At 43.9% G+C, this 15,533-nt stretch overlaps 1 protein-coding gene across 1 annotated transcript in view; it reads left to right on the top strand.

Annotated features, from left to right (window-relative positions):
- Arhgap42 (Rho GTPase activating protein 42) overlaps positions 1-15,533 on the top strand; it is a 227,323-nt gene that overhangs the window by 151,789 nt on the left and 60,001 nt on the right. Inside the window, exon 5 of the mRNA XM_050162229.1 lies at positions 14,177-14,278. Within this exon, the coding sequence (XP_050018186.1) occupies positions 14,177-14,278 (102 nt within the window). The remainder of the gene's footprint in view (positions 1-14,176; positions 14,279-15,533) is intronic.

Raw genomic sequence — 15,533 nt, 5'->3', positions numbered from 1 at the left:
TAAGTTCAGATTAGAATTCTGTAGTTTCATTGCAACTATAAAGGTTAATAATACAGTTCTTTAAATGGGTCTGGCATGACTAGACTCAAAGCCAAGATATACATGTATATGGGGTTCAAGATAGAAAATGCACAAAGAACTAAATACATGCTTTGAAGAGAAGTCAGTGTGGCACCTCATCCAATTGCTTTGTACCCCGTTCTCATTGTCCCCAGTTAGAGGCAATAGGACAAGTTGAATTTTTATGCCCTTTCCGGAAAGTACACCTGCTGAAAATATTTAGACACTTAAAATCCTAAGGGCAGCATCTTTTAAGACTTGTAATTGTGTATGTAATCTTGGGAAGGTCAAGAGACCTTGGGAAATGCAGAGACAGAAGAAAAAAATTTTTATTAAAGATTTTGTTTGTTAAACTATGAGTTTGTATGTTTCTGAGAATGTGCACATGAGTCCAGTACCCCCAGAGACCAGAAGAGGGCACGGGATCCCCCTGGGGTGAGCTGGGAAGTGAATTGTGATCCTCAGCATGAGCAGGAGCACCCGTAACCTCTGAGCTCTCTCTCCGTCCTGGAGAGGGGAAGATCCTCATGAAACCAAGTGACATTTGGGATGTGCCAGGTCCTGTGGAGCAGAAATGTTCACTATAAGTTATTCCTGTTTTCATCTAAGTTTCCTTCAAAGGAAGCATTTGTTAGATTTGTTTGAATCAAAAACCAGACATCATATAAGGAAGAGATTTCCTTGAAAATCTGTGAGAAAAAGAAGTTCCTGAGGCGGCTGATGGAGCCGGTGTGGGAAATCTGGTGTAATGCCTGTCTTTGCAGGGCCGGTCTAGGCAACTTCCTCACAGCTGTCTCAAACTGCGAGCTTCTGGGATTGCTTAATTTTGTAAATGTTTAGTTATTGTGAAACCTCCCCTTTTGTTGTCCCGCACTTTGGAAATTGTTATTTTCACATTCACGTGAAACGAAAGGAGGATGTACCGGTGTGTCTTTTACTGGTTTGCCTATGTGAGGATGGGTTAGCAAGACTACAAACATTTGTAAGAAGACATTCATTGAGTCTTTGGGAGGAAACCAAGTGCAGACTGATGCTGGACTAGGTTTAGACTTGTTTACTCTCCTTGATTTAAAAGCCTGCTTTGTGCATCATTGAAAAGAAAAATATTAGCTGTAAATTATAAAAATCCAAGCAGAGGCATCATTCATTAGCAAAACTCTCTTTTTGCCCAATTCCAGAAGCCCTTTAAATGGTCTTTCCTGAATTACCCCTGTCTGCTTCTGACTGCTAATGGTAAAATCATCCATTCTGGTTATTTGTGTTATCTGTTGACAGCGTAGTAGAAAACTTTTGTATTTTTTTGTTCAGTTGTTTTTGAGGTCTATAGTCTAGGCTGGCTTCTAATTTTCTGTGTAGCCAGGGATGACCTTGAACTTCTGATCTTCCTTTACTACCTGTAGACTTGTGCCTCCGTGACAAGTTGACGTGTTGTTGTAGGCTCGAACCCAAGAGTCCCTTTATGCTAACAGCTTTCTGTTGCTCTGGGCTCCGCCAGCCTCCCTGTAGAGCAGTGTTGCTGGGTGCTGGAGGTGCAACCATTCACCTTTGGTTCCCGTGGCTTCCTTTGTTCATGATGCTCACTAGCACTCTTTCCCATGACATCTGTGTCGGGATTTGTAGATCTTTCTTACAACTTTCATCTATAATTAATTGACTCTTATCTTTTTCATCTCCATTTCTGTTTTTTCAAAGGAAGAAATTCTAATTTTTCTTTGGTCTTTTTAGCCCAAACTCCTGAAGTATTTAAAGGATGCTCTTAATTTTACCACTTGTGATCTACTTGTGATGCCATGAAATGCAGAGACAGAGATGTGCACAGCACACTGCATAGGAAGAATGGCTTGGTGACTGAAAAGGGGGAGTCTCTGTGGAGGTGGGAGAGATGAACATCTGCTATGAACAGAATCTCTTTTCCTTTTGCTCTAACATTCTTTACTTTGTTGCTTATATTTTAATACACGTGGGAAGAAGTAAATTATTATTTGCTTTATGACACTTGAAATGGTATTGTTTTTCAAAAGAAACCAATTTCTCATCTTTATCACAAAAAAAATAGTTTAAATGGTTTATTCCAGATAACTTAGCTTAGCTTTCAGACTTATAAAATGAGTGGTTGTAATGTTCTTCATGGAGGACAATATTCTTTAAAGAAGAAGAGATATTTGCTATGGTTCTTCAGAACATGTTTCACCACTGATAAAAGGGCACCTTCTAGCTGGTGGGTGGACTATGTGCCACACTGAGGTGATTCTTGGGTCTAGAAAGTTAACTTAGCAATTGAGAGTGCGTACTGCTCTTGCTCAAAATCCAACCTCGATTCCCAGTCCTGCTTTGGTCACTCTGTGTGTGGGCATCTGATGTCCTCATCTGTCCTCCTCAGGGACTGCAATCAGGCGCCTTTACCCCAACCCCCACAATGCACAATTAAAGGCAATGAGAATAGATATGAGACGAACTTATGGTTGAAGTGGTATTGGTTCACCATTGCCTGTCAGAGAATAGGGACTCAGCTAGTGTGTGATGTCTATGTTCTCATTTGTTTCCTTCAGCATCCCTACTGCAGAAGCTGCTTGTTCTTTAAAGTTTTTTGATGTTTGTAGCATCTGGTTGGCATGTGATCTTTATGCACTATTTTCTCTACTTCAAGATCTTTGAGACAAGATTGGTGTCTTTATCTATGTGAGCATGTGCTCTGCAAATATTTAATGAGCACTAAAGTGACTTAATGTGTTGAACAGGACAGTTGTAGCCATTCCTGATATTACAAATGAGGTAAATGAGATTCACTGACACATTTGCCCTCGGACCACATAGTAATTCCACCGTTATATGTAGTGGCCAATCCTCCTGGTTTTCTGACTAGTGCTGTATTTGCTGTTGTTTGGTTGTTTGTTTTTCTGCACTGGAGATTAAACACATGCTGGGCACATGTTCTGCCAGAGAACTAATCTGAACCCCAGTTCTTTTCCTTTCAAAGTACAGGCGTAGAGATGCTATAGAATTCCTGAGGGGCTTTCCAGGTTGCCTTTGGTTTCCTTGTTCTAGTGGTAAGCCATAATCATCTGGGAACTCGGGTGATTTTCAATGACCCGATTCTTAATTCCATTTGTCCATCTTTCCAAGACCTAACTGTTCTTCAAGGTCAGAAACCATGGTCTCACACCGGGTGGTGCCTAGCAGTAACTCAGCACAAAGTAGTAGTCTCATCACTACACAGTCAACACCTACCATGTTCTGTGCTTTCTAACTGGGAGCCCTCACCAGCCTCTTGTGCCACCTCTTACCCTGGGATGAGCATCACTAATTCAAAGATTTCCTAAATCGCTCCTCTCCTGCTGATTTTATTGCCCTAATTCAGTTCAGTGATCCCTTGTTTACACCCCCTTTCTCAAATTGTTTCTTCATCTTACTGCCAGAGGAATCACACATGAAATAGCTGTGACCTAAGCATTCTTTAACCTTAGTGCCACCCAGTACAAGTTTCTAGTGCTGTAAATATGATGTAGGATATATGAAATTTCACGATGCATAGGGAGGTGTCATAATCTGCCAAGGCAGCTATCTTCGGTGTTGCCCTTTGCGATGCCCCTGATTTCCAGCTGGCCAGTGCTGCCTGGCTGATGTCTTTGTATGTTTATGTGTTGTGTGTTTTACTGTGGCTCACCTCTTCCCCCGGATAATGAGGTCTTTGGCACAGGACCATGTCTTGTTCTTGTTGTCTTGTTGGTATTCTCAGGGCTCCCAGTTCTCATACTCAAGAAATAAGTCCATCAAATCCCTGGTTTTGTTTTGCCTTTGGAGCGGATAGCCCCTTTTAAGTCATTTCTTGAGAAGACCCACAGATCGCAGTCATCAGTCTCTCTGAAAGCTAAGCCTTGACTCCATGCTCTCCACTGTATCATCATCAAGGGATGGGAAGGGGTCGGCGACTAAAGAGAAGATTACCCTGAAAACCAACACTCTTTGGTGTTCTTATTGAAATGGCCTCTGTGACATTCTGTGTCCCCATCAATCAGTGGTGCTGTGCTAACCCATTCTGAGAAGCGACATTGCCCTCTCATCTCCAAGGCACCCCATAAAATTCGCTGTTTTAGGCATTTGTTTACAGACTATTAGCAAAAAGAAGCCATCCTTGCAAATACACCTGGAACTGATTATGCACAATGTCTGCTTAGAATTAGATAAAAAGAATGTAGCTTTCCTGATGAAAATCCCATAGATGGTTCTAGGCAAGCCTTAAAGGGAAGTGTCAGGTCTCATCAGTAACAATAATTTCTAAATACGTTAGCCGGTAAGTGCTCTCTGCTCTTAAAAATAAGCTGGGCCTCCATGAACAGCATGGCTAACAGCTCCCAGGAAGAAGATCCTGGTTGCTTCTGCTAATTAGCTTCTGTCAGGCAGGCGGCTGTAATCTGGTATGCTAAAGTAGTTTAACAACCCTTTCTGATGACTAGCAGCAACATCTCACCTTTGGTCATTTCCCTTCTGCTCTCCTCTGTGGGAATGAGACCATGTGGTCACCATGTGACACTTCAGTTTTGTGTGCTGCTAAACGAGTCTGTAAATTGTTTCCTCTGCCCTGGCTTTTTCTCTAGAGCCCATCACATGTTCTTCAGAAAGCCAGGAGTGTGTGCGTAAGATTTCCTTCAGGAGCTGAAGGGGCAGTGTCTGAGGAACAGAAGTCCTTAACCAGTGCTACTCTGGAGAGCTCTCTTTAGCATGTGTGTGTGCCTATATGACTGAAAGTGCGTCCTCATGTATGTGGTGTGTATGCCTGTCTGTGTGTTTGGGGGGATTGAATTAGGACCTTTGAGTCATAGTGTTTAAACTTCACCCTCATTTTATGTAGATAGGTTTCAGTCAGATGTTCCTAGTCTGGGGATGAAGTTAGACTTCATGGTAGAAAGAAGCATTCAGAACAGAAAGACAAAGCCTGTTCTTACTCTTTACCTTAAAATAAATTTTTGGGTATGTAATAATTTTATTTGTGCATTAATTAAAATAAAATTATTTTATTAGGAAATAAAATGGACTTTCTAATTACCAAGGATTACTAATGTGCGAATCAATTCCACACTAGTTTGGATTCAAAGGGGGTATTTATTTAGGGGAAATTTACAGAACACCAACAGCCAGGAAAGGAGTCTTGTCACTGGAGCAAGAGCCGAAACCAAGAGAGCTAGCTGAGGCTTTCTGCTCTTTTTTAAAGAGAAATAGACCATGCCCCAGTGGGCTGGTATTTCAGCGGCTATTGGCTGAAGGAGCGGAAGGTGCTCTCGCAGCAGATTACTCATATTAAGAATGTATTAAATGGAGTGAAATTTCCCAGTAAGAAACTGTTGTTGTTTTTAAATTTTGGGGGTGGGTAATACAGGATTTCGTGCCTGTGGAGGCCAAACAACTTGTGAGAGTTTTCACGTTCTATCATGTGGGTTTTGGGATCCAACTCAGGTCATAAAATTTGGCTGTCAGCATCTTTACCTATTAAGCCATATTGCTAGACCATTTTTACTTTAGCAAGAACAAATGACCTAATGGCTCTGAGTAAGAATTAAGGTGAGAAAAAAATACCCTAAAAATGGAAAGAAGATGACAAAAGCAACATCCATTACCATATCAAATGTGCTGAATCGAGAGAGAGGTTTCAATATCATTTTAATATAAAATTGGATTTCTTTTAATGAGATTCACTTCTATGAAAATGAAAATCCTCTATTAATTTAAATCTGTGAAAACTGCCAAACCAAAGGTCAATTTGTATTGATCGGTGTGGGGGCAGCTGGAAGAAAAGAATAATAAAGCAATTAATTAATTTTGCCTTTTTATCCATAAAATTGAGCTTTCTAGAGTTAGGTCTGCTAATTATAACTGCTAAATTTCTAGCTCAACCATCCCCTGTTATGGCAGTCAAGTGGTGTGCACAACTGAAGGAAGTGTGTGCTCTGCCTCCCAACTGTGCTGTTGATGTTTACCACTTAGTCGTCTGAAGTCCCAGACCTGATCAGAGTTCACCATTCAAACCATTTGCTAAAGATTTGATGAGAAACAAGTGCCCTGTCAGTGTCTGTCTGTGCACGCGGCCACAATTCGCAAACCAGCAGCTACTTTCTATTTCTCCGGTGGTTTCTGCAGATACATGACGGGAGTGAGCATTCCTTGGGGGTGTGCTGGTCGGTTTGTTTTATATTCTACCTTCCTTTTTGAAAGTGAGGACTCTCTCTCTGGCCTGTAGTCTTTCTTTCACCATCAGCAGCCATGGTGCTTCCTTTCCAACTCCAAACCCGTGCTGTCTTCAGCAGCCATGTGAAATTTCAGGAATGGGCCTTTCTCCTTGAAACCTATAATCAGAAAGGAAGACAAGAGAGCAGTTTCAGTATTCAGAACTATGCTGCAGGAGCGAAGTCATTCTCACAGTTCATACTTCCTTCTTGTCAACTTCAGCGGGGAGGGCTGTTGAGGCAAGAGTGAAGACAAGGACAAGGAAGGAAGGGAGAGACTGCTGCTAGATTGGTTTAAGACAGGTCTCTTGTACGCTAGGCTGGCCTTGATCTCACTAGCTGAGGATGAGCTCCACCTTCTCATCGTCCAGCCTGCAGCTCTGGAGTGCTTGGCTTGCCGACTTCCACAGCCATGCCAGGCTTCTGTTGTGTTAGAGAGCGAACCCAAGGCTTCAGGCATGCTAGACCTGAGCTCTACCCACTGAGGCACACCAGCTCTGCCTGCCCCGGGGCTTATTTGCCAGCACACAAGGTTCAGCAATGACAAACTTCTTAAAGGTTTCCCATGTTTGCAAAGACGCCTAACATTTTAGTCTTTCATCCTTTTGATGAAAGTCCAGCCATCCGTGGTGTCAAAAGTCAGTGGGGAGATCTGGAGAGATGGCTCTGCGGTTAAGGATGCTCACAGCTCTAGCTGGGAATGGGAATTTGGAGCACACACCCACATTTGGAAAGTCATAAATGCCTATAACTCCAGCCACAAGGATCTGACACGCCAATTGCCCTCTGTGGCTAACTGTGAGTGTGTATGTATGCATGGGCACGCACATGCACACGTGCGTGCACACACACAAACACACACTTAAGTTTAACAACTCAAGTCAATAAAGGAAACTCAGAGCTGGGCATGGTCATTTTACCATCCACGTTGGGACCATGTCCTCTCCCTGTGGCACTGATGGTGGAGATGCAGGTCTTTTAGAAAGTTTCTAGAAGTTTCTCCCAGTGTTGCTCTCACAGTTACCAGTCTTCTAAGGATTGGGAACCATGGTCTGTATTCTTGGTACCTGTTTGTCCCACAACCATTCAGAGGCTCTGTTACTGTGAAACGGGGCTCATCAAAAGGGGGGTGTTGATTGCACAAGCTGATACTGAGGGGGCACAGTGCCCAGAGTATCATTGCTGCCTCCCCCTCTCTCTCCTTTCCTTTAAATATGGAAGCTAAGCAGCCCCTTTAATCTTGTTAGCACTGTGTTTTAGTGGAGACTCCACCACTCTGCTGAACTTAGCAGTTCATTAGCAGGGACCTCTAGAGTGGGAATCCTGATAATATAATTTCCTATCTATAAATATTTTCAAATGGCCCGTGATAAGAAAGCATACAGACAATTCAAGGGAAGGTTGTAAACAGGCTTGCAGGTCATTTGAAGGGCAGTTTTCAAGTTATTGTTAAGTCATCAAGATAATATCTAGCAAATACCTTATGCGTTTTGGTGCCAGGCCCAGTTTATCCCTTAGGTCTGGCTTCCTGAGGAGCCCTTGCATCTGGATCTCTCCACTTGTACCTTCCACGTGTGCCTTTTTATGAACCACAGGTTTTGAGTGAGGGACCTAACTTTCACTGGCCCCTCTTGCCCTCTAGACTGGACATCACACTGTCGCCCTGGTTTCTCTACAGCTCCAGGAGCCGGTGCTGTGAGCATCTGAACTGCAGTAGACTTCCTGACACTCAAGACAGAATCGGATTAATAGGAAGCAACTAGACACTTGAGTTCCCTCCCTTGCTATGCAACAAGGTGTGATGGCTTCTGAGGGTGCCAGTGGAGATGGGGTGTGTTGTTGAGCACGTGGTTACTGTTACGATTATGGCCACACAGGTGACCCTGGCAGATCCCACTGTGGGTGAAAGAGGCTGTGAAGGGTGGGAGACAGACAGATATGCCATGCAAAGAGAGCTTGGGTATAGAGTTTATTTAGTGGGTATTCTGAGTGTGTAAGGGTAAGGGGATATGGAGGAGAGAGAGGAAGAAAGAGGGAGATAGAGGGACAGAGAGAGGAAACAGTGGGAGGAGGAGAAGGCAGAGGCTGCCTCTTCAGAAGAAGAAAGGACAGAGAGAGAAAAAGGAAGAGAGGAGGCAGGAGATCAGCTTGCCTCAACTAGAAGAGGGAGATAGGGAGTGGGCGGAGTTTGTCTCGTAAAGAAACAGGGTACCCAGGTGACAGGGCAGGCCAGCATAATCATAACAACTCCTTCGTACTTCAGCGGCTACTGTAGTCATTGACCCTTGTGCTGCTTTTACCCTCCATTTTGCTGCCTAAGGATTGCATCACACACACATACACTACACAAACACAAGCACGCACATGCGCACGTGTACACACACACACACACACACACACACACACACACACACACACCACATGTTTTAGCAGGAACTTTCCTCCAAGCCTCTGTTTTTAGGAGATTTTACCTGAAACAGCTTTAGAAGTAGTACAGTAGAAAATTTGAACTTCCACCTGCTATTGCTTGTCGCTGGAGACTAAAGGAGAATGCCTCCTGAGTTCAGGCACACGCAGTTCCTGTCCCAACTATTCTAGTTAACCTTTATCAGATTATTTTGTTGCTCTAGGTTTACCCAATTCAGCCGTCTGCAAACCGAAGGGAAATTTTAATGCTTAGTGTGAAAAAGAGTTTGGGTGACTAATTAAGACATCTGAGAACCCAGTAGCCCAGAGTTATTTTCCAAATATCCTGCTGGGATGCAGAGTTACACAACCATAATTTTATTCATAACATTGCCCATTCCCATTGTCCTGACTGCAGACCCACACAGACCAAGCAGAGGTGGGAGACGGGTACCTGCCCTCTTTCCAGCATTCCTGTGCCTGGAGCTGCAGCAGCTTCTGGCCCCATGGCCATCCCTGCCACTCATCCCCTTTTGTCCTGCCCTTTCCTTTTGATCTCTTCTCTCTTGCCTCTTTGTGCTCTCTCATTCTTCTTCTGACCCAACACCACCCCACATTCTTCCAAAGAAGCTTCTGCAGTTTATTTGCTGCATTTTTCTGTGAAAACAGCCTGGGCTTTGGGACCACACAGGCTTGATGAAGATTTCCCACAGTGCTCCTGGTGACTCCTGACCTTGTTCTGATGATTCTCTGATAATATCTGCTCATAAGATAGGCAGATTGTTCTTTACCCACTCTAAGGAAAATTTGTTCCTTAGTTCTTCTGGTCTTGGTCATCTTAGCGTATAGGTAGCAGCTGTAAAATGACACAGTAAAGGAACCAAGATTAGGTGTGGAGATGGTGCACTGGCTACAGTGCTCACTGTGTAATGGTGAGTGTCTAAGGGCGGGTACTGGAGCTCAGATCTGCAAAACCCAGGCAAATGGTCAGGGGTGCAAGAACCACAGTATTTCCAGCCCTGGAAAGGCAGAGCAGGGATCCCCAGAGCAAGCTGACTAGCTGGACCTGTCAGTGAGCTCTGGGCTGAAGTGAAGGACTCAGCTGCAGTGAACGAGATGGGAAGCTGTCAAGGTAGACACTGAAAGTCGACCTATGGCCTCCATGCACATACACATGTGAGTATGCACATATGCATGGGTATGTGTGCATGTATATGCGTACCATACAAACATAAACATGAGGAAATGGCTCAAATTAGTGCGGTATGAAGGCTAAGCTCATGAGCAAGAAGTCAGCATGACCTTAAAAAATCACCCAGAGCTTATTTTTGAGCCATGTCTGTCTGGGATGGACAGGACAACCCTATCCTCTAAAATTGTTGTGCCTATACAGTTCTAGAAGGAGGAGACCAGAGCCCTGGATCTCCGTCTGTGTGTCTATATGTTAGCATTCACATTTCTTAACATTTTTCTTTGTGTATGTGTGTGTGGGGGGGTGCGTGCATGCTACAGAGTGTGTAGGTTGTCAGGGAGCAAGTGGACAGTGTTAGCTCTTCCCTTCTACCATGTGGGTCCTAGGGATCAAACCTGGGTCATCAGGCTTGGCAGCAAGCACCATTATCCACTGAGCAGTCTTGCCAGCCAATGTCATTCAATTCTCTAATGTTTGTCAGTTTCTAATAGTTCTAATATAAACAGCTTGAGGATTCATTTGTTTTTCTCTCTTAATAAGCTTGAGCATTTCTTCCAATCCTTATTACATTTTAGGTTTTCTATTCTGTATGTTGAGGCCATGTCTGCACTATCTACCTCTATTTGCCTATTCTTTTGTCCCATGTATAGAATACCATTATATGGCCAAATATGAGATTGCTTTGTTCCAGTGAATATCATTTACTCATCCTGATATAATTAGAAAGGGGCAACTACTCTGGAAGAAGCCTTTCGAGAGTATGTGTTGACAGACTGAGATGAGGGAGTTGGTGGGTAATGGCTTGATGACTGGCAACCACTGAGCCATCTACCCATTGGAAACATATTATTGTGTAAGGTACACTGATGCTCTCAACTGAGAGGGCCTCTGCCTGGCATGATGCCTTGGGCCAAGGAACCTTGTAAACTGTATGTCCTAATAATAAATAGGTAGTTTTTTTTTAATCTTGCCATAACACTAAGAAGACAGTGATCATTTGATTACATATAAAGTGTTGTGATCAATTCTCCCTTCCTCTGCAGCACTGGTTTCAGGGAAAATTCTTCATTTGATGTTCACTGCAACTAGACACTGCAGACCCAAGAAGTCATTTCTGGGGTCATCCTTGTCAGTCCTACATAACGGTGAATCATAGCTCGTAGGCGGACGTCGATTGCACAGAGGAGTGCTACTGTGTTTTGTTTTCTAGGACTCACTTCCTATATTAGAGCCTCCTTTATGTGGTCTGGTCTTTTATCCAGCTTTTGGGCCAGGGTTTGAATAAGAATTGAAGAAGTGGTTCTAGGATTGATCTTTGTGTTGCCAGATATGTTGATGTAATGACATCAAATTAACATTTCCAAAAATGTCACCAGTCACTGAGTGAAAACAAAGATTCTAGTGTCCGCCCCCCACCTCCCAGCAGCTGAGTTCCTTTCCTGAACCCATTTCCTTCCCCTTCAGTGCCCAGTGAGACTGTGAGCCCCTTTGTCCGATGGAAGGAGTCAGCCAATAGCCGTCCTCCATGCAGCTGCTCATCCACAGATATTAGGCATCCTCAGGGCTGAGTTAAGCAGTCACTGGTCATTTGCAGAATGTCCTCCTGCGTCTTGTGTAAAGTTGATTGAACAGTTAGAGGATCTGTTCTCTAACCAAGTGTGGTGCCCACCAATACAAAAAAATAATGTTATTTGCTCATTACATATCTACTGTTCCCTCATGCCAATATGAAAGCAGAACTCTTCCCCAATAGAGGATATGGATAGAATTTATTCTGGAGCCAGACATGACTGACCATGGCTAAGGAATCCTGATTGAGGTGTCTAAAAATTTTAATTTTCAATATAGTAATAGTCTAATGAATTTTTGTAGTAATAAAACAAAGAAAGCCATAAATTAAGCTAGAAACACCAAGTAGGTAGGATAAGATAAAGTGAGGAAATCTTTGTTATGGCCTAAGATGCCATCAGATGGGATTCCTAGGCATTTGTCTGGGGGATGCTATGTGTCTGCTCATACATACCTAAAGCTCACAAAGATATGAGTTCACAGAGAGAAGGATGTGATGAATGGTATTAGGTGGACTATGACCTAAGATACTTGGGTTCCAAGTCCTCTTTGATGACTGATCATGGTAGTCCATTAGTCAGCCTTGCAGAAGCGTCAGTGGAAGCTGCTGTGTGTCCAGGAGGGAATGTCCAGAGACTTTCTCTCCCACTCACTTGCTCTTTGGTTTCAAGGCCGATGGGCATGGACATGAACCGCTTCTCCACCAGAACACTGAACGTGGCTGCAGAAGTCGCCATTTATAAAGAGTTCATGTAGTTTAAGACTGAACTAGATGTACATAGGCCCAACTTGAAAATTCCTTGAATGATAGAGAAAGGGCTGAGCAAGAACAAGGAACTGAAATGGAGATGGGGGGAGAAGGGAGCATTATAAGGAGAATAGGATGGGCAGGGTGATTGCAGGCATGAAATGGCAGATTAAACAGTAATATCCACCAAGAATAGGACAGAAAGGGGACACATCCAGCCAGGTGACCACTTCAGGAGTGGAAGTGTGGGCTATTACCACAGAAACCTCGTCCATCCACACCCTTGGGCTGCGTGCTCTCAGGAGGAATGTATTTCCCATATCCTTTTCTTTGATGAAATACTATTATTTTCCCACTGTGTTTCTGATTGTAACACTGTAAGTTCTCCTGAGGCATAAATAGCCTTAGAGATGGTGTTATTTTATTTATTTTTTGGAGCCAGGTTCTTGCCTTATGCCTCATGCTGGCCTTGGTGCCTGGATCCCAAGTGCTAGAATTCCAGGCTTGTGCCTCCACACCTATCTGGTCTTGGCCTTTTCCTCCCATATTCACAGATGGAATATTGCACTGTGCAGATATTTAGTGTATATATCAGTGCTTAAAAGTGATCTAAAGCTCAGCTCAGGTGGCCAAGCAGAACTGTACTCACTCCTCCCAGTCCACTCTGCTACCTGCTCACTTGCAAATTCTGCGCTTGGGGATAGGTCCAGAGTCATCCCCAGCGAGCAGTCAACCTCACTTCTCCGTGACTTTACGCATGGGCTGAAGAAGGCCTTGTTCACACTCACTGCAGAACTTCTGTTTCAGAGAGTCTAGACTCTGTAGGTGAAGGAAGCCAGAGAATTGTGAAACACTTGCCTCTGCTTTACCTGGTCAAGGCTGCAGCTTGGGAAACATTGAAGTGGCCAAGGCAGTTTATGCATGTATCTGTTTCACATGAACTCAAAAAACAGAGCAGGCTTCCCTGTGCGCAGTGTCTGGTGATGCTGTGCCCCGATGTGTCCCCTCACTTCAGTGTTTCCTACATTGACACCTCCACGTAAGCTAGAATCTTACTTCATGACAGGTCAGCCTGTTTACAGTTCCACCATCACCAAGAAGAAAGGGAAAGAAAACATTTTAGTAAAAAGAAAATGATAAATATCAGAGTCACCTCCAGGAAATAGAATATAGATATTTGATATTTGATAAATATCAGAAGTTGGCTGCACGTGGCACTCTTGTTACTGCCCAGCCTCCACTCCCACCGCCCGTACTACACTGGGGGAATTTTTCTTTGTAGTTTGGTCTGAAGATAAATTCATTCACTGACCACCAATCTCTTTCTTCATGAGTGTCAGTCAGTCAGCTGCACTGTGGGCAGTGACAGAGGGTGGCTGCAAATTGCATCAGGTCATTCTGGTTTTCATAACAAGTTCCAGTCTGCAACAGGACCAAGGGTGAATGGGTGGGTGACAAGAAAGGGAAGAGGAAAGACAGAGAAGCAAGGGGAGGAAAGGAAAAGAGAACGGAGATGGGATGGGAGGACAAGGAAAGGGAAGTGAAGAGTCACACGCGTTCTCCTAGCTGGGGATACTCTAACTCTGTGAAGAACTATGTGGGTTATGTCTTAACTGATCTGAGTTGCCAAAACCGTCTTTAAGAATTCAGAAATCTTCATCTTGGCCACACTTCGGGCATGCAAGATGACAGAAACTTCTGGGAGCTCGTTACAGGCTTTTGTGACTTTTCTGCTCTGGCCTCACTTTGTTTCTCAATGTACAGTTCCTGGGACCCAAAGGAGCGTGGCTGAAGAACACGTTGTTTCCCAAGGGATGGGAAGCCACTTCTAGAGGAGAATGCATACCTAATGGTGTTTCACCTCCTTCTTCTTTGTCTGTTAAGGTTCTAACCTCACTAGGTGGGACTCTTGGTGAGGTTGGATACCATGATGGTCCCTTGATGCTCTGACCTGACTGATTTTGTTGGAATTCCTGTCCCTAGGATGGAAAGAAGAAGTTCGACAAGGAGAGCGAAAAGTACTACTCCATTCTGGACAAGCACTTAAATTTGTCCGCCAAGAAGAAGGAGTCTCATTTGCAAGAGGTAAGTGTGTGCACTCCGTCCTATGACATGGGAAGCCCAGCATGGAGGTAGCCCAAGTGCCCGCTGCTTCTTTTTAAATGATAGTAGCGATGCATAGCAGGGTTGGGTGACTACACTGTGTGGCAGTTAGCGCTGATGGGTTTTTATGTCTAAGATAATTGTTTCCTTCCACAACAAAAGCTTAAAACAAGATTCTTTCTTTTTCTTCTTGGCTGTCACTTGAAGAGACAAAATCAATCAAGTTCATAAGGCAGTCATGAAATTAAAGTTGAAATGTGGGTGACATGACTTTTTAAGGCTTTTTTTTCCAACAGGGGGAAAAACTGCATATTCTGAAATCTTCATAGCTTTACATCTGTTTGTTTTAGAGCTTTTTACTGCTGTATGGCTACTAGCAAACTCTGTCTTCCCTTCTTCTGAAATAATGATACATTTTGTTCTGTCGTTTGTAACGTGATGAGTGTTGATAGAATAGACTAGGGCAGCCCAGGCTGGAGCAGTCAAGGCAGCCCTGAAGAAGGACTGGAGCTTTGTAGCATCAGTTTCAGTAAGAAGGAGTTTGGTTAGGAAAAAAAGGTTCCAATTCTGTTGCCATTGGCATCTTAGGGCACTAAAACTGTGAGGTGCACCCCTGGAGCCCCATGTGTGAAGTGCAGTGCGCTGTCAGTTCAGGAGAGGTGTTGAGGCATCCACCAGCTCAGGACCCCAGAGTCTGTTGGTGAGGCTGTCTGCCATAGCCTCTTTCCCCTGTGTTTGCAGGCACCATAGTGCAAAACCTTTCCAAACGTCACCCAAGCCCTCTCCCAGGAAAGCTGCTTCCCTTCCTGAACTGCTTTTCAAGTTCAACCTGGTCCTCTTCTCTCCTCACTCCTCCTAATCCACTTTCTTCTCAGTCTAGGCAGAATGTCTGCTTGACAACGTAGAGGCTTACAAAGCTAGACAGTGTCAGCAAAGGACCAGGAATGTCCTTTTGCTCCACCAAGTTCACATTTTCTTTGAGGACATCCAGTTTCATTTAAAACTGATTAGGGCCCGGAGATCCGACTCAGCGGTTGTCGTGACCCTTGCCAAGGGCCTGGATTCAGTTCCCAGCACCCTTCAGGCAGCTCACAATCACATCTAACTCTAGTCTAGTTCAGGGATTCTGACACCTTCTGCCGGTCTCTGTGGGTACTGCGCACACATGATGTATATGTGCTCATATCGGCATACATACATTTACAGAAAATTAAAAATACAAATAATAATAATTTTA

This window comes from Alexandromys fortis, unplaced genomic scaffold, assembly GCF_014885135.2.
Source record: "Alexandromys fortis isolate MF-2015 unplaced genomic scaffold, M_Fortis_MF-2015_v1.1 scaffold_112, whole genome shotgun sequence".
Lineage (NCBI taxonomy): Eukaryota > Metazoa > Chordata > Mammalia > Rodentia > Cricetidae > Alexandromys > Alexandromys fortis.
The sequence above is the reverse complement of the archived record's forward strand: the minus strand, read 5'-3'. Positions and strand labels throughout refer to the sequence as shown.